The sequence below is a fragment of the Antechinus flavipes genome, chromosome 3 (genome assembly GCF_016432865.1).
Source record: "Antechinus flavipes isolate AdamAnt ecotype Samford, QLD, Australia chromosome 3, AdamAnt_v2, whole genome shotgun sequence".
NCBI classification, from domain to species: domain Eukaryota; kingdom Metazoa; phylum Chordata; class Mammalia; order Dasyuromorphia; family Dasyuridae; genus Antechinus; species Antechinus flavipes.
The window spans coordinates 52,943,678-52,970,756 of NC_067400.1; the positions used below are offsets into that span (position 1 = coordinate 52,943,678).

The window sequence follows — 27,079 nt, forward strand, 5'->3', positions numbered from 1 at the left end:
TGAATGTTTTAAAATGCTGATGATTATATTTCAATATTTTTATTTCCTTTGTAAATCTATGTGTTTTTATGTATTTACAGACATTTCTCTAAGAAAGAGTCTATAGGCTTACTTAGACTTTCAGGAACCTATTAAGAATCTCTGAATTGGATGAATAGAAGATAAAAAAGGGCTTTCCTTTTTATTTGCAATATTTAAGGATAAGTTATGTGGCTTTATTGGAATCATCTGAGGACAGAAAATTGGAAAGAAAGTTGGGGAAAACAATGGAAGGAGCATAACCTTCTTCTCTCTCCTAAAGTGGGGCAACAGCTGGCTTCTCTAAGATAGGACAGGGAAGGTTAGAGACATCTTTCAACTAAAGATTTAACCAGATATTCTTCAATGTAATAATCTTCAGGATGAAACCAGATGAGGAAGTCTACAGTAATCCTTTTTAGCAATCAGTAGACCTGAATCAATTGTTACTCCCTATTTCAGGGCATCTCAGAGATCTTCCAGAAAACCATGTCTGTGACTCAGAGTTGCTTCTTAATGAAGTATGTCTGGTTACTTTTCTAACAGCAAAGGGAGGTTCTAAATAAACAATGCTGCATGAGAAATGAAAGTGCCTACTTGGGAAATCTTGTGTATGTGGTGGTAATGCCAGGTAGGTGATGCAGTGGATAGAGAGCAGGGCCTGGAGTCAGGAAGATTCATCTCCCATAGTTCAAATCTGGCCTCAGACCCTTATTAGTTGGGTGGCCCTTGACAAGTCACTTAACCTTGCTTGCCTTTCTCGTTTATAAAATGAAGGAAATGGCAGAAAACCCTAAATTTTGCCAGAAAACCCTAAATGATGTCATGAAGAGTTGGATAGGTGTGAAATAACTGAACAAGAAATTAATAATAATAATAATTTATATAGCATTCTGAAATTTACAAATTACAAAGTTTATCTCATTTTATCCTTACAACAACCTTAGAAGGTAGATACTGTTATTATCCCTATTTTACAGATGAGGAAACTGAGGCAGATGGAGGTTAAGTGACTAACACAGAATTACATATCTAATAAGTGTTTGAGGCAGGATTTGAACTTAGTTCTCTGTGGCTCAGATCTAGCCCTCTATCCACTACTCCAGCTAGAGAAATAGTCAAGGCTAGATCAAAGTCTGTAAGAGTAAAAAATAGATGTCTTCCAAATACCATAGTATACCAGAAGGCATTTAGCCTAGCACTTGGCACACAGTAAGCATTTGCTAAATGCTTGCTGCATTGCCTTGCCTTCTGAAGAAAGCATTTATCATGATTAGATCTAGGGCTTAATCCCTGAGCTTCAGAAGATTTCAAAGTGGTTCCAAACCCTTGAGTTAGATATAGGTAAGTGATGATGCTGTTTTATGTTGCTATTTCCATACCTGCCACCTCCAATATAGACAGACAAGGGCAAGGATCAAATCTGAGTTGTCTTAATATTTTTATCCTGAATAGAGTACTCATGATCAGTATCTAGTAAATGATTGTCAAGTAAATTATCTATTTCATTTCATCTATTTTTAATGATTCTGAAAGCACTTGGTAAACTTAGAAAAGGGTTGAGGATGGTCATTTGCATTTGTGTAGTTGCGGGGACTGTAATTTCAGAGCTTTAGACAAAATTTATGAGGAAACTCCCTCTACAGTATAGATTGACAAATGCTTTTTACAACTTGTAGACTTTACAGACACAGTGAGGTAGTTCAGGGGGTAAGAATGTAGTACTTGAAGTCTGGAAGTCCTGAGAGTTTAAATCTTATCCAGGTTCTGTGGGGCTAATAATTATATCTTCTTCTCAGAGTTGTTGTAGAGATCAAATGAGATGATATATGTGTATTTTTTACAAACCTTGAAGTCCCATATAAATGAAAAGTATTAACAAGTTACTTGAGTTAACTGACTTTTTTTTAGCCATAAAGCCAATATGTGTGTATAATTTTAAGTAATAATTTTTTATTTTCAAAACATATGCAAAGATAGTTTTTAACATTCACCCTTGAAAAACCTTGTTTTCAAAATTTTTCTCCCTCCTCCCTCAACCCTTAACCTTCTCCCCTAGAAAGCAAGTAATTCAGTATGGGTTTCCACATTTATCATGCTGTACAAGAAAAATCAGATCTAAAAGGAAAAAAAATGAGAAAAAAAAACAAGCAAACAATAACAATTACAACAAAGGTGAAAATACTGTGTTGTGATCCATATTCAGTCCGCACAGCCCACTTTCTGGATGCAGATGGTTATCTCCATCACAAGTCTATTAGAATTGGCCTGAATCATCTCATTGTTGAAAAGAGCCAATGGTTATAATTGTTCATCACATAAACTTGTTGTTGCTGTGTATAATTTTTATTTTTGGTTCTACTCATTTCACTTACATCAGTTGATATAAATCTCTCCAGGCCTTTCTGAAATCATCCTACTCATCATTTCTTGTAGTTCCTTGCCACAACAAAAAGGGTTCCTATTAACATTTCTGCACGTGTGTGTCCTTTTCCATTTTTTATGATCTGTTTGGGATACAGATCAAGTAGAGACACTGCAGGATCAAACATTGTGCAGTTTGATAGCATTGTTCCAAATTGTTCTCCAGAATGGTTAGATCTGTTTATAATTTCCCCAACAATGTATTAGTGTCCTTAGTTTTCCCTCATCCCTTCCAACATTTGTCATTATTTTTTCCTGTCATTTTAGGTAATCTGAGAAGTGTGTAGTGGTACATCAGAGTTGTCTTAATTTGCATTTCTCTAATCAGTAGTGATTTAGAGCATTTTTTCATATAACTATAAATGAAACCCAATAAATATTAGAAGTCAGTCTTGAGTCCAGGTACTCATGACTTCAAAGGTGACTCTCTCTCTTCATGATTCCATGCTGCTTTTATATTATTCTGAAAATGACCATTAAAAGTGATCCTGCCAAAAAAATAAATAAATATTCTGGTTATCTGAGCCTTCAGGTTCTTTGAAATCTGGATAAATAGCAACTGACTCTAACTTAATTCCTTAATCATCACTTGACATTTCCAGCTAATACGTAAAACATATGTGGCTGAAGTTTTTGGCATTTATTGGAAAATGGGAAATCTGACTCTCCTTCCCAGACCCATATTTCATGTTTGCTACAGATTCTGGCTTGTGCTAGAGAGGGATGACTGTAAGTCCCGTTGCTGAGGAAGGGAGGCAGGTGCTAGCCTGGACTGGGGCCCTTCTGAGAGGCCCAACAAAGGTCCTTGTTGCCAGGAAGAATCCTGTATATAGCTGAAGTCACTTTGTGCTACCCATCTCAATGTTCAGTCCAGGACAAACAAATGACAAACGCTCAGCTGCTTCTGCTCAGAGCAGTTTTGAAAATGATCCCAGCAAACCGTGTTCTTAGCCAGATAAGATCTGGCATTTATTTTGTTTCTAGATACCTTTGATTTCAAAGACAGCAAACAAAAAATAGCCTAACTGGAATCTTGAATATGTTTATTAAATAAAATATTTTCTTGAAGGAAGGATATGATTTGCAGTGGACTAATATTGGCAATGTAATACATTTTTGATAAAGCTAGAGATTACTACCTCCATCTAATTAATGCAATATCCCAGAAAGGCAAATTTCATTACAATTTTATTTTTAACTAAATTGTGTTTTCCTAAATATTTATTTTGTTTGTTTCCGCTGTTTCCAACTCACTGCAGGGATAGGAATCTGAAGACTGTCTAACAATTTTGGTATGTTTGTTTTAGACGCTTGATTTAAAGGCATTTTTCCTAAGGTTTTCATTTTAGGAACAGAAACTAGTTATAACTAGTGAATGAGTTCTTTTTCTGAGTTCAGAGGAGATTTAGTTTAGTGGGTGTGGGAGTGGGTGGCTAATGGTAGTTGTCTGGGACCTTCAAATAGAATTTCCTGGGTTTTTTAATTGGGAATGTTATGGATAGGATTCTTGAGGTCCCTCCCAACTTTGAGATTCTATGATTCTATGAGTATTAACTTTGTCTTTCCTGAAATCTTCTTTGGTCTTCCCTCTCTAAGCCATTTGTCTGTCTCAATAAGCTTTTAGGAATCAATATTATGCAGTGAAGGAGGTGGGGCAGGGGTAGTAGGTGGCAGGTTTGAGATTTGGGGAAGGAACGAATTGCCAAACATCCTGACTCCCCAAGTGGCAATCTATCATCTCTAGCTTTTTCCTGGAACTCATATGGGTGGATGTGAATAAGATTAGCATGCTGTGATGAAAACAGTGATGGATTGGGAATAAGGAAACCTATGTCTTCTTGATGTTTACAATCTATGATGATGCTCAGTATGTCAACTGAGCTGTCTGAGCCTCTGTTTCTCAATTTGTAAAATCAGGGAGTTAAAATATGTAATCTCTCTCTCTCTCTCTCTCTCTCTCTCTCTCTCTCTCTCTCTCTCTCTCTTTCTCTCTCTCTCTCTCTCTGCTGAGACAATTGGTGTTAAGTGACTTGCCCAGGATCACCCAGCTAGAAAGTGGTTATGTGTCTGAGGCTAGATTTGAAATCAGATATGGTGCTCTATCCACTGTACAACCTAGCTGCCCCAAATATATATAATCTCTCAAGTCTTGTCCCTACACCTAAATTTATGATCCTCTAACTAGTTAAACTTATTTCAATGGGTATTTTTTGGGAATATTAGTAATTTTCCATTTTATTTTTTAAGAATGGGTCCTGCCTATTAGAATAAATTTTATTTTTTTTCTGTCAAGGGAGGAAGAGGCAAGACCTCTTGTCTGAATACTCACTAAGCATAAAGATAAGGGGAGTTATCTGTTTTCCAAAATCTAATTTGCATATAACTGATATGAGGGTTTTCAGCTAGAAAGCTAGAAAACCTTAATGCTTAGAACTACCTGGGGATGTTGGGGGTAATTGTATATGTCTAGTTATAGTTTGACTGACAGAAATGTGAATTTTGGTTCCTTGCCATAAGATAGAAGTGAGTCATTTCACACAAGGGACCTTGCTTTAGAGTAGTGGGGTAGGTCAAGATCAGATGTCCTCCTCCTCTTCCTCCTTCTTCTCTTTTTCTCTCTCTTTCTCCCTCCTCTCCCCTTTTCCCATCTCCTTCTCCCCTTCCCCCTTCCCCTTCTATCACCCTCCCTCCTCCTTCCTCTTCTTTGTCTCCCTCTCTCTCCTTTCTACCACTTCCTCTCTTTCTCTCTCTTGTTTTATTCTGTCTTTCTCTCCTCCTCTCCCTTCTTTTCTTTGTGTATGTAAGTGTGCAAAAACTTACATTTTTGATTTCTCACTCACAATATGTTTTATTGGCTGTGAAGTCATTAACCATTGTATAGATTGTGTCATTGACTGCTAATTACCAGGGGTTGGCCATCATAGGATGAGCTTTGGCTATGGTAACTAATGAGCCCATCTAACAAGATCTACTTCTTTGTGAGAGCAGAGAATATTGAAGTATCTAGGGACAATAATAACATTCTCAAGCCTTAATCAAAGATCCTGTCCTTCACAATCAAGTCTTTTTTATTTTTTTTTGATTCCCCCAGATGTCAGTACTCTCTCTTCTCCCTGGTATCAGGGAAGAAAGACCTCAGATACTTACTAGCTATATGATCCTATGCAAATCACTTGAACTCTGTTTGTCTTAGTTTCTTCATTTGTAGAATGAGGATAATAATAGTACCTACTTCCCAAGATTGTTGGGAAGATAAAGCAAAATAATAATTGAAAACTACTTAGTATAGTAGGTGCTATATAAATATTAAGTATTAATTATTATTGTTGCATGATTATTGTTTTATCTTATCTGTTTAATCTATTTTCTTCCAGTGACCATGAGCTCCTTAAGGGCACTTTTATTTTTGTCTTTCTTTCTTCAGGCCCTGGCACGGTGTCATGGATTTAATTAATACTTGTTAAAAACTTGATGAATTGATTTCTTTTTAATAAGTTTTATTCATTATGTGTATGTATGTGTGTGTCTCCCGGGCATTATCTAATATTGCAGACATTGAATTTTCTCTTGTGGTATAAAGAAATACTTTTAAGGGGAAATCTACTGACAAAAGAACCTTATTTGAGAGTATAGACAGTACTTTGCACTTAACAATTTACTTCTCCACCAAGAGAAGAGAAGTTTGTATCACTATTTTTGATTCTTTAGGCTCAAAACTGATTATTACAATTACTCAGCCTTCTGTTACCTTGTAGTTTTATTTTCATATACATCATTGTGGTCATTTATATTCTCCTTTTACCTTGTTCCTTTTGAATCAGTTCAAACAAATGTTCTACTGTTTCTTGGAATTCCTTATGTTCATCATTTTTATGGTGGTATAATACTTTATTTATATGCCTTAATGAGGTGACTACTTTAAAGGTCTCTTGTTTAATTTATATAACCAATTTAGATTAGCCAAATAACAAAATACAAAAAGAGGAATATTTATTTATTAGTAAATCAATTTGGTTTTTATTTATGATTTACCTTTGAAATCTAATCTTTTGTGTAATTTAGATGCTTTGAAGACTATCAATTATCAGTTCCTTGACAAGCAGGGATAAAGAGACCTCAGCTAATTTAATTCAACCAACTTTTAAGTCCTATTGTGTGCAATGTCAAAACTGCACAAAACAATAGTAACAGAAATAGCTATTTATTTAATTCTTTAAGATTTTCAAAATACTTTGTATTGTTAATTTATTTGATTCTCACACCAACCCCAAGATGTAGGTATTATTGTCCCCATTTTATGGATGAAAAAATGGAATTGTAACAACTCTATAACTCAAAGCTTAGAGAGGTGACTAGGATGCTAAGGAGATTAATGGGTCACTCACCAGTTGCTGGTAGAATGCTACCCTTGGCATCAGAAAGGACTGGGATCAAGTTTTGCCTCTCTTTGTCAGATTGCGATTATGGACAAGTTTGAGGCAGCTCCTTAACACTACTTTATATGGTTGCTGGTCTCCTTTGACAAAGGAAATTTCTATTGCAGGAGTCCCCATGGACTCTTACTTCACCCCATCAAAATGTGCAAAGCCAAGGAAATGAGTACTAAGCATTAAAAGGGTTAACAGACCTTAATGAATAGATTTTTGTTTGTTTGTTTTTGTAGTGTGCTCTTCTCATAGATACCAGCCTAAGTTTCATAGCATGGCACAGTGGTCATAGACTTTCAGGAAAAAAAAGTTTGTAACAGAATTCATCAAATGGCATGTGAGTTTGCAGTAATAGGTCAATATCTGAATCAATAGAAGAGAATCTATACCTTTTTTTAGTTTATAATCTTAGAGAGTTATATAAAGCACTGAAAAGCTGACTTTCATAGTGTGTGTGAAACAAAGGCATTGAACACAGATTTTGGGGGCTCCAAAGCCAGCCTTCTGCACTTTGCTGAGTTGTCCATCGACAAAAGAGCACCAGATTTTACTTTTCCTTTCTAGATAAAGTCCTTTTGCAAATAGCGGAATTCTTTAGAATCCCATGTTCTATTGTGGGAAAAAAAAGTCTTCTCTTCTTGAAATACCTCCAATCAGAGGAAATGTTCCCTTCATGTTCCATGGAAGTTCTCAATGAAAATTCCTTCTTTTATCAGTCAGTAAGCATTCATTTAGTACTTGCTGTTTCCCAGATATTGTGCTGAGTATGTACATTCAAAAGGGAGTTGTTCCATTCAACTAGCTAACATTTTAGGTGGATGTTAGGTGTTTTCTATAAGACTATATAAGTTATAGAGCAGGTACCAGTTAACCTTGATAAAAGAAATGGAATTAAATACACATATACACACATTCCAAAACCTGAATAGTCTGCGAGTACTGCTAAAATCTTGCCCAGACTTTTATTTCTATCTCCAGCTATTTTGCCTCTATTTCTATCTCTAATTAACAGTTTTGCCTGAATATTGCTAAGGATTATCATTTTGTTTTTACATTCTCTTTAAGAGTGATGACAGTGCTGTTGCTTTCATGCACTTTTTGTAGTAGACTTCAAGTCATTAGGAAGATTAACAGGGCAACCCCAAGCAACTTGGAGCTAGCTTACTCCAATGACATGTTGGTTATTAGCTGAGCCAGTTATTAAGCATTGTTATGGAGCAATATTTAGTTGATGGTTCAAGATTCCCAAATAAATATGAGAATGTTATGGGAATGGATATGCTTTTCAATAACCATTAATATAAAGTGACCAAAAGCTTTGATTTATCTTTTATAATCATGATGCATTCCAAAGAGATACTATGCTTCTTACTTAGAGACTTTTATCTTTGAGGAAATAATATATATATATAATTGTTTTCTAATCAGGAAATGATTATTAAAGCAATTAGATGGCCCAGTGAATAGAGTGCCAGGCTTAAAATCAAGAAGGCTCATCTAATTGAGTTCAAATTGGTCTCAGATATTTACTATCTATGTGACTCTGGGCAAGCCATTTAACCCTGTTTGTCTCAGTTTCATCTTCAGTAAAATGAGCTGGAGAAGAAAATGGCAAACCACTCCGATATTTTTACCAAGAAAAAACCCCAAATGGGTTCATAACAATTCAGACATCACTGAAAAATGACTGAACAATAGCCCCAATCAGGAAATATACAAATATAGGATAATATCTCTCTGTGTGAGGGTCAGGGAATTATTCTGCATGAAGCTAAATTACATATTTATTAGCTAAGTGAGTCCTAATGAAAGGATTTAAAAGATTTTTCCTAACTTGAGGGGATTCTATTCTCCCTTAGAGACTGTAAGATACTTCTTGTTAATAGTAACCAGAAATAGAAGGCCTCCCGATTTATTTTCCTTTTCTCCCTCTTTTAGAAGGGAAGTCAAGTAGTATTGCTTTCATGAATCTTTCAAAAGAATAATTAGAAAGTACTCTTGGTGGTATGCTACTTACTATGCTTTTTGAATTTCCTGTGTCCAAGGCATCTAAAGCCTAATTTAGAATGAGTACAAAGCAAGTTCTGTCTTGACTATGGTCATGACTCTATCTTGTAAAATGTCTATTATTTTGGAATAGTTCCATTGTGGGGGAGACATATGAATCTGAGATTTTCTAGCACATTCAATGAAGTAAACATTAATTATTCACCTACTGCATACAAAGCACTGAGCCAAATACTGGAAGTTCAAAGACAAAAATGAAACAGTTCTTTGTCATCAATGAACTTAACCTTCTACTGAGGGAATATAATATGTAAACAACAATTATATAGTGTATAGAGTATAGTACAAAGTAACTTTAAGCTGATATCTCTTGCACCTAAGGACAGGATCATTGAGAAAATCATTATGTTTGATTGCTATCTGAGCTGTGGTTTGAAGTGTGAAGATTCTACAAGGACAAGATGAGGTGGGAAGGCATTCTAGATATGGGGACATGTACAAAGGCAGTGAAAAGGGAAATTTTATACACAGGCATTTTCTTTGACTGCTTACATCAGTCTTTCTCCTCTGTTTTCACTATTGACCTTCTTGGCTTTTTAAAAAGTCTAACTAAAATCCCTTCTTTTACTAGAAGACTTCCCCAAGTTTTCTTGATTTTAGCCTCTTTCTTCTGTGAATTATTTTCTATTTATCCTATATGTAGCTTTCTTTGTATATATTTACACGTTGTGTCCCTCATTAGAATTAAGCTCCTCGAGGACAAGGAATGTGTTTTGCCTCTTGTATTCTTAGTATTTAGCAGAGTGCCTGACACATAAATGGTATTGAATAAGTTATTATTGGTTGATCGAGTGATTAAAATGGATAGTAAGTAAAATGGTTTAAATAGAAGAAGGAATGTAGGAAGGGGAGTATGATGAGAGAAATCTAGGTATGAGAGTCATACTCTGAGCTTCTTAAGATTAGGGATTTCCTCCCCTCTCTCGTGCCCTTCCTCTTTCCTTTTTTTTGTATGTCAGTTGCTTGCCACATACTCAGCACAGTATATGTGTGTAAATTCTTGTTGACTGGCTGACTCACTATTGATGCTCTCCAGAACAGTTTGTTTTTTGCCTTTGGGGCAATAGGGAGTCAGTGTAGAATTTTGATAGATGTGTCATGTTTCTGACCATGATAGGTAAAAGAATTGTATTCCTTTTGTCTAGATCTGTGCTTTTAGATATTAGCACCATAAACTTCCCTTAGCCTCATTATGTCTCAGTCTTTCCTTGTAAAGAGGCTATTTGGGGGGAGGACAGAAGATTCTAGGTCTTCATTTGTTATAGTCAGTCAGTGAATCAGTGAGCATTTATTAAGTGCTTGTGCCAGGTGCTATTCTAAGCACTAGGGGATACAAAGTTCCTGATCTCAAGGAACTCATATCCCAATAGATGAGTCAATGTGTAAGTAACCACATAGACATAAAATACATGTAATATAATGGAAAATTGAGCAGCTAAGTGGCTCAGTGGATAAGTGCTGATCCTGGTGTTTGGAGGTCCTGAATTCAAATATGCCTTCAGATACTTCCTAGTTGTGTGATCCTGGATAAGTCATTTAACCCTATTTCCCTCAATTTCCTCATTTATAAAATGAGATGATGAAGAAAATGTCAAACTACTGCATTATATTTGCCAAGAAATTCTCAAATGGGAGTGTGAAGGAATGAACATAATTGAAATAACTGAACAACAAACATCTCTGAGGAAAGATGCTAGCATTTGGAGATGAAGCAGGGAAACTCCTGAAAGAGATTGCATTTGACCTGGACTCTTGAAGGAAGTCAGGAAAATTAGGAGACAGAAGTGAGGGATGAGAGCTTCCCCTGCCAGAGTAAGCGGCATAAAATTAGACAGTTGGCTGTTGTGTGTGAGGAACAGCAAGTCCACCCATGAGACTGTATTGTGGGGTCCAGGAAGGGGAGTACATGTATATATTTTCTATTTGCTCATCTGTTTATTTGTTTCTCTTTACCTCACTTTTAGGGCAAGATGTAGCTTATTTCTGATCTCAGACTGTACTCCACATGTTCTTTGCACCTAGGATAGTACCAACACATACACTAGGCATTGAATTGAATCGATATATATATATATATATATATATATATATATATATATATATATATATATATATATATATACCCCTCTTCACATTGGATGAAATGAGCATTTTCTTATTGTCTTTATATTTAGATATTTTCTGATGAAGTTTGGTGCTAAATTGGTGCCTATTTTGCACTGTTTCCCTGATATTGAGGTATACTGAACTTCCTTTCCAAGGAAATCTTTACAGCTGGGTGAATTCTGGCTCTGATCCCATAAACAATTGCCTATGCCATGACTTAGGCAATTGTCAGTATATATAAATGTTAGCCAATGTAACCATCATCATCTTTATTTCTTTTACTCCAGCTATTCTAGATTGATAAAGAAAAACTAAACATCAGCATTTATTCCTTAGGCGTCTTAATTTCTTTTACAAGTTGTAGAGGAAACTTAGAGAATCATTTGAAAATCATCTTTAAACATATCTTTCAAACTCTGGAAAAATCACTTTTATCTCTGTGTGCCAGACAGCACATTTATGTGGACAGTCTCTCCATCAAAGTGAATGGCAATCCATAACCCCTCCTCCACATCCTCCTGGGATTCTAGTCTGTGTTCATTAATCAGTCTACCACACACGATGTGAGACCTAGAAGGCTGAGCTTTTTATCAAGTCCAAATTCTGCTGGATGGTGTACTGGAAGGGACAATACTGCCAAGGGCAGGGGCACCCTGGGTTCAGTTTTAATGCATGTTTCTCTGGATATGGCCAATAGGCTCTGGCCACTTAAACCTTGGAGCAGGAGAAAAGGCATGGTGGTAGAAAAGGATGGGCCCTAAGAGGGATGAGACTTGAAGACTAAAAGAATGATTTGGGTATTGTTTACAGGAGCAAAAATTTAACATGTGAATGGATTTTAGAGGTCATCTAGTCCAGCATCTTTATTTTACAAATAAAGAAATTAATCTGTGAAATACAGACAAAACAACATAGGATGTAAACTCTTATGAACAAAATCAATGATGCCACTATTCAAGGATATTTTTCTTATAGTAATCCAAGGGAGTTTGGCCACCACATCATTTCTGACTTTTCCCAGTATTTCCCTTTTGTGATGCATTCTTCTGTGAAGGACTAAAGTGGGTGAGCAAACTCACCGTCTATATTTCTCATACTCTTTAAAAGTTTCTCTGCTCTTTCTTCCTTGTTTATGACTTTGGAAGAAAAGAGTCATTGCTGGGCATTGACTTCTGGCCAACTTTTCAAAGCAACATCTGGCTAGACATTCTGGGGTCCAGTTTTAGAGATTTGTTATCAGATTTACACTATAAATTTAGGGGGCTAGGCATCTGTATAGTCATACCTTTTTCAAAAAAGGCCAGTTTGATCTTATTTTTAGAAATTGCTCATTTTAAATTTAGAAATTAACATTGAAATTTTGCTTCTTAGAATATCTACTTCTTTCAAAGCTGAGCTCTCGAGTTGCCTTTTATGGGAGGATTCTCCTTATCAGGCCTGTGATAAGCACCTGACATTGTCTGGTATTGTATTACCTTGCATAGTAGAAAGTCAAAGGGAAAATTTTGTATAATATGTTGCATTTATTTCTGTTATACACAACTCTCCAACTAATAGACTATAAACTTCTTGAAGAGTCTTTGAAATTGTGTGTGTGTGTGTGTGTGTGTGTGTGTGTGTGTGTGTGTATGTGTGCGTGTGTTTGTATTCTTAGCACCTCGGACAGTGCTTAGCATATAGTAAGTGTTGAATAATGCTTGTTGAATAGCTTGAATTGTTTATAGGCACAGTCCAATCACACTGCCCCCTGCTAATATCATTTAGCAATAACCACATTAACCTATGGAAGTCTGTTGTCATTTTGCCAGAGACTCACTTATGGTACTGTACAAATAATATTGTTCCTGTGATAAGAGTGCTACTTTTTCTTCCAAATTATTGTTTTGTTCATCATGCTATTTAAGGACATAGTTAGATATGAAATGACTGAATATATTTTAAAAAAGACAGGAAAAACTCCAAGATTCTGAGGTTAATTGCTTCTCAACTCTAGCTGGGAATTGAGAAGGGCATTTGGGACATTTAGAAATGGCAGAATCTCTACAGAAACTACATTGAACTTGAATTCATATCAAGTGAATTCGAGAAAGAAACTAATCTAGGTGCACTCCGGGGGTCTCTAGCTTTAAAATGCAGAGAAGAGGAGCCTGGTCCAAACATCTGTCCTTGGAAACTCTCTGTCCCTCTTAAGTAAACTTTCTTCACTCAGCATGATTACGGCTTGATCTTCTCTTGGATGTTTATCTGATTATTGTGCTTTGTGGTTACTAGTTTATGTTATATTCCCCTACTATCCCATAAGCCTCATGAAGACAGGAGATTATCTTGCATATAATGTTTGTACCTCTTCCGAAAACCATAATTTATACAATGTTGTTGTTTGTCCTTTGTTCTGGAGAAGGACCATAATAGGTGCCTGACAAGTGCTTATTGAGTGAGTAAACGTCCGGAAGCAATTTGTCACATATCATTTATCCTTATGGATGCAAAGTATTTAGCTAACATTTGCATTTAACTTTGAAAATGGGAAGACAGAACTTTTCACTGAAATGAACACAAAAGTTTATTTGTTTCTAATCCTGGTTGAATTTTAAATAATTTTCTTCCCTTCCCCTGCCAGATACATGCTAGGGTAGTAGATAAAATGATAAATTTGCATTTAGGAGGATTAGATTCAAATTTAGTCTCAACTACATAATAGCTGTGTGACCATGCACCAGTGACTAAACATTTTGACCCTCAGCCAACTCTAAGGTTATAAGCAATTGATCAATGATGACCAACATAGCTACAGAGAGTTTCCATAGTCATGGAAGTACAAATGTTTGCTGTATGGATCTATTTTCTCATAACTCAATGGTATGACTATGGGATCATAGATTTAGAGCTGAATAAAATCTTAGGGTCACCTAGTTCTACTGCATCATTTTATAGATGAGAAAAATGAAGACAAGAGATTCAGTAATTTCCCCAAAGTTATATAGGATGTCAATAGCAATCTACTTTCAAAGCTTTCTGAGGCACCAACATGATTGTGATTTAACCCTGAGAGTTTACTGGCATAAAAAAGTCCCTCTCTAATTTTTTTTGCCTCTATGAACAATGTGAGTTGGTATTTCCAACAACTGTTTGCATGTGATCAAAGCACAGCAACTGATGGGAATCTTTTCACAGTGAGGCATTTTTACAAGTACTAAGGGTTTTATGCACCAATTCTGGGCACAACATTATTTCTGTGCCTCTCTTACAGAATCTGCTGCAAGAACCTGTGAAGTTCAAAAACAGAAATTCCATAATCAGAGTTGAAGGAATAAAGAAGGGTGTGTGCGAAAATGATTTCTCGGTTAGTTTAATAATAGTCATTTCTTTTTAAAAATAGAGCTTTCCATAAACTCTTTTTCAATAAACTGAACAACAGAAAGGAAGCTCTCTGAAGTTAAATTGTTCCCTTTGTAAAGATTGAGGAAAATGTGACCATCTGTAATAAGGGGACAAATGAAGGGTCAGCCACATGTGAGTCTGTCATACTGGAATGCCAGATTATCATAGATTGCATAGAAAAATGGAGTACCCATTCATCACGAACAGTTCTTCATTGTTGGTATCTAGAAAGGTTGAAGTGTTTCAGAGATTAGTGATTTGCAAGTTAAAACCTATCACCATAACCATCTTAGCTTTCAGCTAATTATTGGATGGGGATATTAAAGGTCACATTGTTATTTTGAATTTATGTAATAATTCAACTTTCTTAATAGGATCATAAATTCAGAACTAGAGGAGCTAAAAGGGATAATCTGATCCTCACTTTAGAGATGTGGAGGCTGTGGCCCAAAAACATTAAGTCACTTCCTCAAGAGTCACATAGGAGTAAAGGTGGCATTTGTAGAGTTGAAGGGTTGGAAGAGACCTTGTGATCAGATGATTCAAGTTTCTCATTGTATAGAGGAGAGAACTGAGTCTCAGAGAGGCTAATGTACTTGCTCAAGGTCACTCATGTAATAAGTATCAGGGATGGGATTTTAATTTATATCATTTGACTCCAAATTTTATATTCTTATCAATATACCATCATGGTCCTAAATCTAGAAAAGGAAGGAATGAGAGTCATTAATTTCAGAGAATCAACGTGGCTTTTTGTAAGATCAGATTTATACCAAACCTCATTTCTTTTGATACGGTCACTAAACTGGAGATCTAGGAAATGCTGTGGATATAAAGTGTGGGATTTTAATAGTCTCACACCATTCTTATGGAAAAGAATGAGCGGGTTCCCTATCACTGGTAGTCTTCTATTCCTCACTGACCTTTATAGAAGGAACCAATCTTTTGCCAAGTCTTGTCCATTCTATTGTGATACCATCACTCACATTTGTTCTTCCTTCTCCACTCATACTGTTGCCCTCCCACCATAGATCTACTTCTGACCTGGACAATTGCACCAGAATCCTAGTTATGTTCATTGACTCAAGCCTTGTCCTTCTCTAATCAATTTTCCACACAGCAACTGAAGTGGTATTCCTAAAACAAAGTCTGCTCATATCCCCCCTCTACTCAGAAAATTCCAGTGGTTCCCTAATACCTACAGGATCCATTACAGTTTCCATTGGCACTTAACAGTCCATTACAATCCTGCTCTGACTCACTTTTCCAGCATTATTATCTATTCTTTCCTTCATGCATTCTACAGTGCAGGCTCAAATGATCTTCTGACTTTTCCTCAATTAAAACATTTCATCTCTCAAAGGTTTTTGCTCAGGCTACTCCCCATGCCTGGAATGCACTCTCTTCCTCATTTCTACTTTTTTAGACTCGTAAGCATCTTCATAAATTAGCTCAAATATCTCCTCTACTGTGAGCCTTTTCCTAGATGCCTCTTATCTACTCTCTAGCCCTTGAAATGACTTTTTATTTTTCATAGATGTATAAATTAAGCTGTGCAGTGGGTAGAGCACTAACCTTGTAAACAGGAAGATTCATCTTTGTGAGTTTTAATTTGATCTCAGCTATTTCCTAGTTGTGTCACCTTGGTAAAATCACTTAATTCTGCATCAGTTTCCTCATCTGTAAAACAGGCTAGAGAAGAAAATGGTAAATAGTATTTTTGCCAAAAAAACTCCCAAAATAATGAGTAAATGGCCATCAATTGGGGAATGGCTCAATAAGTTATAGTATGTGAAAATAATAGAATGTTGTTCTTCTATAAAAATGTTGAATGAGCTGATTTTATAAAGGCCTGGAATGATTTACACAAACCAATGCTAAGCAAAATTAGCAGAACCAGGAATACATTGTACATAGTAACAGCAAGATTGCGATGATCAACCATGAAAGACTTGGTTCTTCTCAGTGGTTCAATGATCCAAGGCAGTTCCAACAAACTTTGGATAGAAAACGCCAATTGCATCCAGAAAGAGAACTATGGAGATTGAATGTAAATTGACATGTGCTATGTTCATTTTTTTTTCTGTTTTTTTTCTTCTGTCATAATTTTTCCCTTTTATTCTGATTTTTTGCTTTTAACATGATTCATAAAGAAATGTGTATTTAAAACATTAGTATACATGTAAAAATAAAATAAAATACATATGTGAAAAAACTCCAAAATGGGGTCATGAAGAATTGGACATGACTGAACAACAAATACATGTATATCTGTAATTTTCCCCTCCCTACTCAGAAATGTAAACTCTATGAGACTAGGGACTCTTACATTTTTGTTTTTTGTGTCTAACATAACTCATTGGCCAGAATAGAAACTTAATAAATGTTTATTTAGCTTTCTGATTGATTGACCTCTTTTTGGATATGTTACAATGGCAATTTTGTTCTGATATAGGTTAATTACAAAGGCAGCTATTGCATAATAGAGAGGGAATCAGTTGTATAGGGTGAGATACTTAATAATGATGTGAAGTCACTAGAAAAGTCATTTGGTGGTTGTCCTTTGTACCAGAAGAGGACCAAAATAACATCATCATGTGAAAGTCCAGATCTCTCCCAGCTAACTCTTAAAGGCTCTAAGTTATTGAACATTTGCTGAACTTTATTGGCTCTAGAGATTACACACTGAAGTTCCCTTTAAGTCCAATTAAAAGAAAAGAAATAAAGAAGAAGGGAGCTTGGTTTGGGTGAACATTGAGGTCTCTTCCACTTCTAAAATTATGTGATATTCCCATTTTATAGATGAGCAAACTGAGGATGTGCAAAGTCAGACAAGGCTGGAATCAAGACCAAACCTGTTTTCTGTTCTGTGTCCAGTATTTTTTTTTTGGGAAGGAAGGGGTTGAGAGAAACCACTTCTAAGTCTTACTGCAGAGTACATACAGTGGTCAATGTATTCTTAGTTTGCTTTGGTAAAATATGTAAATCCTCCTTGCCTAAACTGGTAGAGAGAAAAGTTTGAAAGAAAACAAGCAGAGCCCACTGTACATTTGTATGGGGTAAGGGATTATGCTGTAAGCATCAACGGGGACTGATTTGGAGGCTCTATTTTGGGATATCAAATAAGCTACCAATGCAGAAAGCAGGGCTTTGTCTGATGTCAATAGGGGCAGAGCCTCTGTTTTCCTTGATGCTTTCTTCTTCCTGCTGGAAAATGGAACAAAGCATTTTCTTTAGGGTTTTTGGTGAATCTTTCGTCTGGCAGCATTAATTCTGATTCCAAATACAGTCTCCATTTTTCAAATTTCCCCTGAGGCCAAGTTGATGCTGTTATCACTTATATTTGCAGACCTTTCATCATTTACTTATTTTTATTTTTTGCTTTAAACTTTATTGACCTATCTGTCTATCCTTTCTTCTATTCATTCATTTATCTTTTTATCTATCTGAGATGTGTTTTTTTGTTTATTTTTATACTATATGTATGAAGTGAGGAATCTCAAAAAGTAATCTGGGCTTTGGAGTGGTGGTGTCATGGATACCAATTGGACTTTCTGAGAAATTCAGAATCTAGGCTTGCCATTTCAGAAGTCTCTATAGGCCCTTACCATTCAATAATTGCTTATTTTTATAGTGAATTAAGGTTAGCAAATGTACCTTCTTCAGAACAATACAGTGTAGTAGATAGCAGATTTATTTATTATAACTTTTTATTTACAAGATATATGCATGGGTAATTTTTCAGCATTGACTCTTGCAAAACCTTCTGTTCCAACTTTTCCCCTCCTTCCTTCCACTTTCTCCCCGAGATGGCAGGTAGACTAATACATGTTAAATATGTTAAAGTATATGTTAAATATAATATATATTCATATCCATAGTTATTTTGCTGCACAAGAAAAATCAGACTTAGAAATAAAGTAAAATTAACCTGAGAAAATGCAGGCGGACAAAAACAGAGGGATTGGAAATACTATGTTGTGGTTCACATTCGTTTTCCAGAGTTCTTTCACTGGGTGTAGCTGGTTCTCTTCATTATTGAATAAATGGATCTGATTTGGTTCATCTCATTGTTGAAGAGGGTCACGTCCATCAGAATTAATCATCATGTAGTATTGTTATTGACATGTATAATGATCTCCTGGTTCTGTACCTTTCACTCAGCATCAGTTCATGTAAGTCTCTCCAGGCCTTTCTGAAATCATCCTGCTGGTCATTTCTTACTGAACAATAATATTCCATTACATTCATATATCATAATTTATTCAGCCATTCTCCAATTGATGGGCATCTACTCATTTTCCAGTTTCTAGCCACTACAAAAAGGGCTGCCATGAATATTTTTGCACATGTGGGTCCCTTTCCTTTCTTTAGTATCTCTTTGGGGTATAAGCCCAGTAGTAACACTGTTGGATCAAAGCGTCTGCACAGTTTGAATACTTTTTGAGCATAGTTACAAATTGCTCTCCAGAATGGCTGGATGTATTCACAATTCCACCAACAATGTATCAGTGTCCCAGTTTTCCACATCCCCTCCAACATTCAGCATTATCTTTTCCTCTCATCCTAGCCAATCTGAGAGGTGTGTAGTGGTATCTCAGAGTTGTTTTAATTTGAATTTCTTTTATTAATAATGACTTGGAGCATCTTTTCATATAGCTAGAAATAGTTTCCATTTCTTCATCTGAAAATTGTCTGTTCATATCCTTTGACTACTTATCAATTGGAGAATGGCTTGATTTCTTATAAATTAGAATCAATTCTCTCTATATTTTGGAAATGAGGCCTTTATCAGAATCTTTGACTGTAAAAATGTTTTTATTGCTTTCCTTCTAATCTTGTCTGCATTAGTTTTGTTTGTACAAAAACTTTTTAATTTGACATAATCAACATTTTCTATTTTGTGATCAATAATGATCTCTAGTTCTTCTTTGGTCACAAATTCCTTCCTCCTCCACAGGTCTGAGAGATAAACTATCCTATTTTCTTCTAATTTATTTGTAATCTCATTCTTTATGCCTAGATCATGAACCCATTTTGACTTTATCTTGGTGTATGGTGTTAAGTATGGGTCAATGTAGATAGCAGATTTATAAGGAGCCCCATTTTACAGAATGAGAATACTGAGGTATAGAAAGGTGAAATACCTTGTTGATAGTGAGCAGATATAAAATGTCAGGGACAGGATTTGAAGTGTCCTGATTCTAAAACAAGTACTCTTTTTATTACCTTATATTGCTGAGGGACAGGATAGTAGAGTGGAGAAATCTCTGGCTCAGAGTACCTGGATTTAAATTCATTTGTTATCTATGTGACTATGAGAAGATCAGTTAATCTGTCTGGCCTTGGTTTCCCTATCTGTACAATGACAAGCTTGGGCTAGATGAACTCTAAGAGACCTTTCACCTTCAGACTTATACTCCTATGAACTTATTTTTCTGGGGAAGCATGATATTGTAGGTATGGACCTGGAGTCAGAATTCTCCCTGGTGCTTTCATAGTCATGGGACCCTGAGCAGATCATATAACCTCTTTTTGCCTCAGTTTCCTCATCTGTAAAATAAGGGGGTTAGAATCAATGGCCTATAAAATGCTTTCCAGATCCAAATGATGCTTAAATACTCTGAGTCTGTGACTGGAAGAAACATGGATTATCATGTAATACTCTGACAAGAGGAGGTGGGGGTAGCGACAGATTTAACTACTTTAAATGGTGGTTTCAAATAGGATTCTGTTGAGAATTAAAAAAAATGTCCAAGGCTCTTATTTCATTGTATTAAGAATTCCAGGTGAAGTATTTCCTTTTATGGATACCGATAAATAATTGTTTTTACAATGTAGATGGTTCAAAGACTGTTACTTAGTGGAGGAAAAGCTTCCCAGGATCACAAAACCAGGATGGATCGGATGTAGGGCTTGATTTGAAGCCAGGTCTTCCTGACCCAGAGATAGGTACATTGTCCATCCATGAGATTGTGCCATCCATGAGAAAAATGAGATGCTCATGATGATGATGGCAGTCATTTTCGTGGATACAGTGATTTTCCACTCTCATTTACCTTTCATAGGTTGGTTTACCCTTCTCTCACCTCTCAACACCTTTGTCCTTTTTATTTTTCTTGTTTTGTTTTCATGTACAAAGCACAGAATGGGATTGATTACCTATATTTGCCTGTAATCTCCTCCATTAGATTGCAAGCTCCTTGAAAGTGGGACTGTCTTTGCTTTTCTTTGTATCCCTAACACTTAGCATAGTGCCCAACATCCTGTTGTTCAGTTATTTAGTCATGCTCTACTCTCCCTGACTCCACTTGAGATTTTCTGAGCAGAGATACTAATGTGGTTATTATCTCCTCCAGCTCTTTTTACAGATGAGGAAATTGAAGCAAACAGGGTTAAGTGATTTGCTCAGGGTCTCACAGCTAGTTCTGAAACCAGATTTAAACTTTTGTGCTCCTAACTTCAAGCACAGTGCTCTACCTACTGAGCCATCTAGTTGCCTTCTTTATACATTGTAGGTGCTTAATAAAAGCTTATTGACTGACTGATTTTTATTTTAAGCATGCATTGCATTTAACACTTTTGTGCCATTCTTTGTCTGTGCCTCCTTTTCAGCTTCCTTCCTTCTTCTGGCTTTTATTTGTTTGACATCACTGTCAATATCAGTTCATTATATTGCATAATCCCCACCACCACTATTCATGCCTGCACAAAAAGCAAATATTCTCCCTTATAACACATTAAATATCAATCTTTATGGACAAAAGAGTATAAGATCCTCTCCTAGATACAGAATATCTTAATGGACAATCTACAGAAGTACCATTTGTAGACTCACTTTTTGATAGAAGCTATTATCTGGCACAGGATCAGGATTTCCCTGCCATCCCCTTGTTTCATGCATCCACAATTAACAAAAACAATATGGAACAGAAAGGAAAAATGAAATTATTCTAATGACATATTTGTATCGCACACAGTACTCTGGAGAGGATATTTGTGTTGAGAGAATAGGAATAATTTTGTTCCATTTTACATGGGGGGGTGGGGAATTGAGTAATACAGAAGTGAAATGTCATACTTGATGACACAAAGCAAGTTGATAGCACTTGAACTCAAACCCCGGTTCTGTAGCCTTACAAACTTAATGCTTCTTGATGGGTCCATCCAGCCTACTTAATTAATTGTCACTTGAGAATAAATCAAAGTGCTAAAAATAACCCTAGATGTCAGTATTACTTGGAAACTTGTGTTTTTGTTAACTGTCATCCTCATCTCTTACTGGTCAGCTTCTAGTGCCTGGAGTATCAGCCACCTACTCACCTAGCTCACCTAACAAATGCTATCCTGAGATAGTTTTCAGTGACATGAATCCATGAGTCAAAGTGCAAGAGAAGACAAGTTGGCATCTCATTGCCTCTTGTTTCCCCTGAGATATGTCCCCTCCCTCCCCCCTCCTCCCATCTTCATACCTCATATTGCTCTTTAACTGCTGGGAGCCATCTCTAGGATGCTCCCTTACTCTCTCATACCCATCCATCATCTTCTTCTAGAGACCACACACTTGGTAGATAGCTCTTTTAAATCTAAATTCTAAATGTGCCTCCCCACCAATTGGAACTACCTTGGCTTCAGAGGAGCTGCACCTGATCAATTGGATGCTAGGAATAGAACCTCTGAATAAAATAATTCACACTGATATAAAGTTCCAAAAGGCTTAATGCTTCCAGAGAGTATTTTCATTTCTCAAAAAGAGGTTATCTTTTATAGGAAACTTTCCTTAACCCTTCTTAATTCCATTGCCTTCTCTCTATAAGTTATTCCCTATTTATCTTGTATGTAGCTTACTTTGTGTGTGTGTGTGTGTGTGTATGTATATATGTGTGTGTATACACACACACACACACACACACACACACATATATATCTATCTGTTTGCCTGTTGTCTCTTACATTAAATTTTTGAGGGTAGTCTTTTGCACCTTTTCTCATCCCAAGTACTTAAAATAGTATTAGTACTGTTTTCGAACAATAAAACAGTAGGTATTGAATAAATGTATATTGAGTTGAATTGAAGATAGTCTTGAGTTGAAATCTCCTTCCCCAAAGAATCAAATACATAATTAAAATTAAATTAAAATTTCCAAAGTGATATATATATATATATATATCAACATATATGCATCTCCATACACACACACACACACACACACACACACACACACACACACACACGAATATGTATACATAGGCAGCTAGATTGTAAAGTGAATGGAACCCTGGATCAAGAAGCTGAAGCTCAAATTCAACTTTATAAACATAGTTTGTTACCTTAAGACATTGTCACTTAAAAAAAAAACCCTAATTTTTAGGGTTGTTTTGAGAATCAAATGAGAAATTTTTTTGTAAAGTGATTAGAATAGTATCTAGCGTACAGCAGGTGCTTAATGAATGCTTTTTTCTTTTATTTCTTCTTTTTTGATTGGGAGAGAGGTAACAATGTTTTCTAGCACTGATCACCTACTCAATGTTTCAAACAATATAGTGACCTATAACCCATTTTCTTCCCTTTCTTTCCACCATATACTTTTAAACAATAGATATCAATAACTTGTTAACTGAAGACTGAGAGTTGGTTTTCTTTCATTCTAACCATACTACTTACTAGTTCTGGCAATAATTTTGTCTTTCAGAAAAGAGCCCACAGACTTCACTTTGGGCAGGGTATCTTTTAGGCAAAAGTACTTATGTACATGTCTGAATATGTCTGAGTGAACATCCATTTGTCTGTATCCTTCCCTCACCATCTGCCTTCTACAGGATTGCAGACAGCAATGGATTCCAGAAATACCAGCTTATTTGGCCAACTGTGGTGGGTGGCCACCTCATGGCTTTTCAAACACTGAAATGAATAAGATTGTAAATAGCATCAGTTTGGATTACCTATGTTAGAAGTCATCATATTCTCATTCACAAATGAAATATGACCTTGACAGTTTAATAAACTTCCATCATGATTGGGAAGGATGATATAGTTAATATAGTATGTATATATCTATATATATATATCATGATATCGTTGATATAGTTACATATATGTATGTAGCATGATATAGTTTTATATAATTACATGTATGTATACATATATATAGAGAGAAAGAGTGAGAGAGAGAGAGAGAGCGAGCGAGAGTGAGAGAGAGAGAGAGAGAGAGAGAGAGAGAGAGAGAGAGAGAGAGAGAGAGCCATGAGTAAGTTCTTTAGAGTCAGGAACATGCCTTTAACTCATACTGTGTGAACCTGGACACATTTCTTCACATATCAGTACCTTAGGCAACTCTCCAAAAGGGGAAATTTCAGAGAAGATTCTGTGTTGCATTGTTAGAGGGAGTTTTCTCTTCTGACAGTTCTCCATAACAATGAAATCACAGCTTCAGTATGATGTCTTTCCCAGTTCTCATTTTATAAATGAGGTTATAAGCTCTAAGAGAGATGATATGCCTTACCTTATGCCATAAATGAATGGAGTTGGGACCAGAGCTCAGATTCACATTTCTATCCAATGATCTTTCAGGCTACCTCTCTAGATTCTTTCAAGAATTACCTAGTTTTCACCTGTCCTCATTCACAAAGCCAAAGAACACCACTAGCCAAAAACAATTCTGCTTTTTTTCTCTATTCTGATCTCCCTATTATTTGTTCTAATTGGACACATAATCTCTCTCTGGTCTCCAGGATTTCAGTGGGAGATGTTTTTGTGTTAGCTGATTAACAGGGACAGCATCCTACCAGTGGCACCATGTGTGGTAATTGAGTTGAAATTTTAGGGCTCACAGTACCCATGAGACTATTTTATTTTAAGTAGCACATGGATTGCTGTTTCATCTACATTTGGCTAAAAAGTTCTTTGGTCAACAAATTAGAACAGAGCTAGTAGTATGGAAATTTTAACTACTAGGTTTGACTGGCATTTGTGGAATCTAAAGAATTAACCACTGCTGGGTTTATTTTCATGCTTTTCAGCATTTTCAGACCATGTTGAAGACTAAATTGAATGTCCTTACGCTGAGGAAAGAACCTCTTCCCACAGTCATCTTCCATGAGCCAGAAGCCATTGAGTTGTGTACCACGACCCCGCTGATGAAAACTCGAACTCATAGTGGATGCAAGGTATGTGACCAGTAAGAAATAGCTGGTATGCTGCTAGTATATGTGATCAAGTAAAACTGGGGATATGAAATAACAATACAAATAAGAGAAAACTAATCATATGCCCCAATTGGATTCAGTCTTAAGATGCTTGTTACATAATTCTTGATGTTAAAAATCACTTACCCACATAAAAATAAACATTGGATTTTTACTACTGGTTTATAAGCTTAGTCATATTTAGGCCTTTCTCTTTTTTTTTTCTTGGTGAGGTAACACCTTACCTTCCATCCCCTCCACCGAGACACTTAACAATTCATTACAAGACTTTCATCCCATAGATGTGGAATTGCAGGAGTAAAATAACATGTGGTCACTGCCCCAGAGAATACTTGAATCCTCTTTAGAAAGTGAGTCTGCCATTCCTGAATATAATTTCTTCTACATATATATATATATATATATTTTGAATCCTCCTTGATGTTTTATTGGGCACATGGCAATATTCTCTTTTATTTTGTTTTGTATTCCTTTTCTGTTTTTCTTTTTTTTCTTATTCTGTTTTTTCAAATAAAATAAACTAAAATTAAAAAAGAAACAGTCTACAGTAATATTTCCTTTTTTTTTTTTTGGTTCTCCTTCTGAACACAGTATGTTCCTAAGACTTAAGTAAGTACCTTAGCTATTTTTTTTTTAAAAAAGCAGTTTGTTCTGATTGATGGGAACATATTTTCTCATTTTTAATCTAAACGCCAATTTTTAATATCTTGATTCTGATTTTTATATCCATGTTCTTTATATTTTATTTTTGAGGAGAGAATTACTTTGAATTATTTTTGCAGTTTTTGTTAACTAACATTAATGTGGAAGTTAAAACTAAAAGGTAAAAATAAATGTAATTTCAAAAAGTTTTATAAACAAGCAAAAAACAGTAAAGGCTTGGATAATTTTTTTTTGAGTTATTCTTTATAGTAATGATGATTTTAATGGAGAAACATATTGTGCTGTACACTATACTTCATTTTTAGGAACTTTGATATCAGGGGTAAAAATAATAAAGGAAGAAAAATAATGTATTTAAGGATGTGAATTTCTTTCTCTGTGAAGTATTTCTTCCCCTTTTCTCCACTTTAAGAGTTATAGACTGGATTCCCAATTCATTTCACCAGCAAATTGGGTGCTCTTATGCTATTGTTCTATGACCAGTGATGTTGAGGATGTGAAGGAATGAAACCCAAAGGGAATACTTCATAATTCAGTTAACAGTAACAGTAACAGTAACATTACAGTAATAATTAACATACTAATATTTGCAGTAGTAAAAACAGTAACATGTTAAGGGCTAGCAAAGAATCTTTCAACTATAATATGTATCAAGAAAGTTTTTATTAGACTTTGCTCTATCATATTTTAAATTGAATATGTCGGTAGTAGAAATAGTGACAGAAGCTCACAGGACAAAAAATTACATTCTAGGAAAAACATGAAAAGAAAGGGTGTGTGTTTGGTTTGATGAGAAGGACAAGAGGTTTGTTATTTAGAGCTGTATAGAAATGATAACAATCTGTTATCAATGTCAGTGTAAAGAAATGGAAATCGATTTAAGATATAATGAGAGAAATTCCAGTTACAAATTTCAGATTCCCAATGTTACCCTTCATTTGCTTCTCATATACTTTATGTTTGTGTAATGTTGTGTTCTCCCCCCAATCTTCCCCCCCCCCCCAACTCACCCCTGCCATTGCCCACAGAAGAATGTCAGCTCCTTGAAGGCAGGTACTATTTGATTTTTATCTTGATATTACCGATACCAGGCACTTAAATGATTTATTGTTGTTGTTGTTAGACATAAAGAACTCTGTGATGGGAAGGATCAAAACACAGGACAGAAATATCAAGGGAAGTGATGAAATTTCCATACCTAGACATGTTTCTGAAGAGAATATGCTTTCCAGATTCTTCTGTCCAGTTTGTTACAAGGTCTTCAGAGACTTCCTTTTTAGCAAGCACTTCTATGGTTGAGAGGGATCTTAAAAGTCCTCATTTGATGGGAAAAGCTTAAATTATCTACACAAAGTCACAGTAGTAGCACCTGAACTCATATCTTCTGATTCCCAAGCCACTCTTTTTCTGTCTTATTTCCCTCTCTTTAGACCTTCCTGTCTCAGGAGAAGTGGAGGCTGTTTCTTACCAAAGCCAAATCTTCCTTTTGATTCCATTTCCTCCCAGTGTCTCTTCCATTATTTATTATTTTTAAAATTTGGACTCAGTAGACTTATATTTACATCCCAACCTTTGCTTTTTAGCACTAGACTTGAGCAAGTCAATACTCTGGGCTTCAGTTTTCTCATTTATGAAATAAGGGAGTAGGATGTATTAGTTGGCCTTGAAGTTTCTGGTTCCAAATCTATGGTCATTAATTCTGAATCTTGAACCATCTTGAGAGGCTCCTTCTAGCTTTATAATTCCTCTTAAGTCAGTAAAAGCACCGAGGTACAATCAATCTCTAA

At 35.7% G+C, this 27,079-nt stretch overlaps 1 protein-coding gene across 1 annotated transcript in view; it reads left to right on the forward strand.

Annotated features, from left to right (window-relative positions):
- The window catches only part of PID1 (phosphotyrosine interaction domain containing 1), a 287,174-nt gene that overhangs the window by 92,742 nt on the left and 167,353 nt on the right, over nucleotides 1-27,079 (forward strand). The window contains exon 2 of the mRNA XM_051983380.1: nucleotides 24,444-24,590. Within this exon, the coding sequence (XP_051839340.1) occupies nucleotides 24,444-24,590 (147 nt within the window). The remainder of the gene's footprint in view (nucleotides 1-24,443; nucleotides 24,591-27,079) is intronic.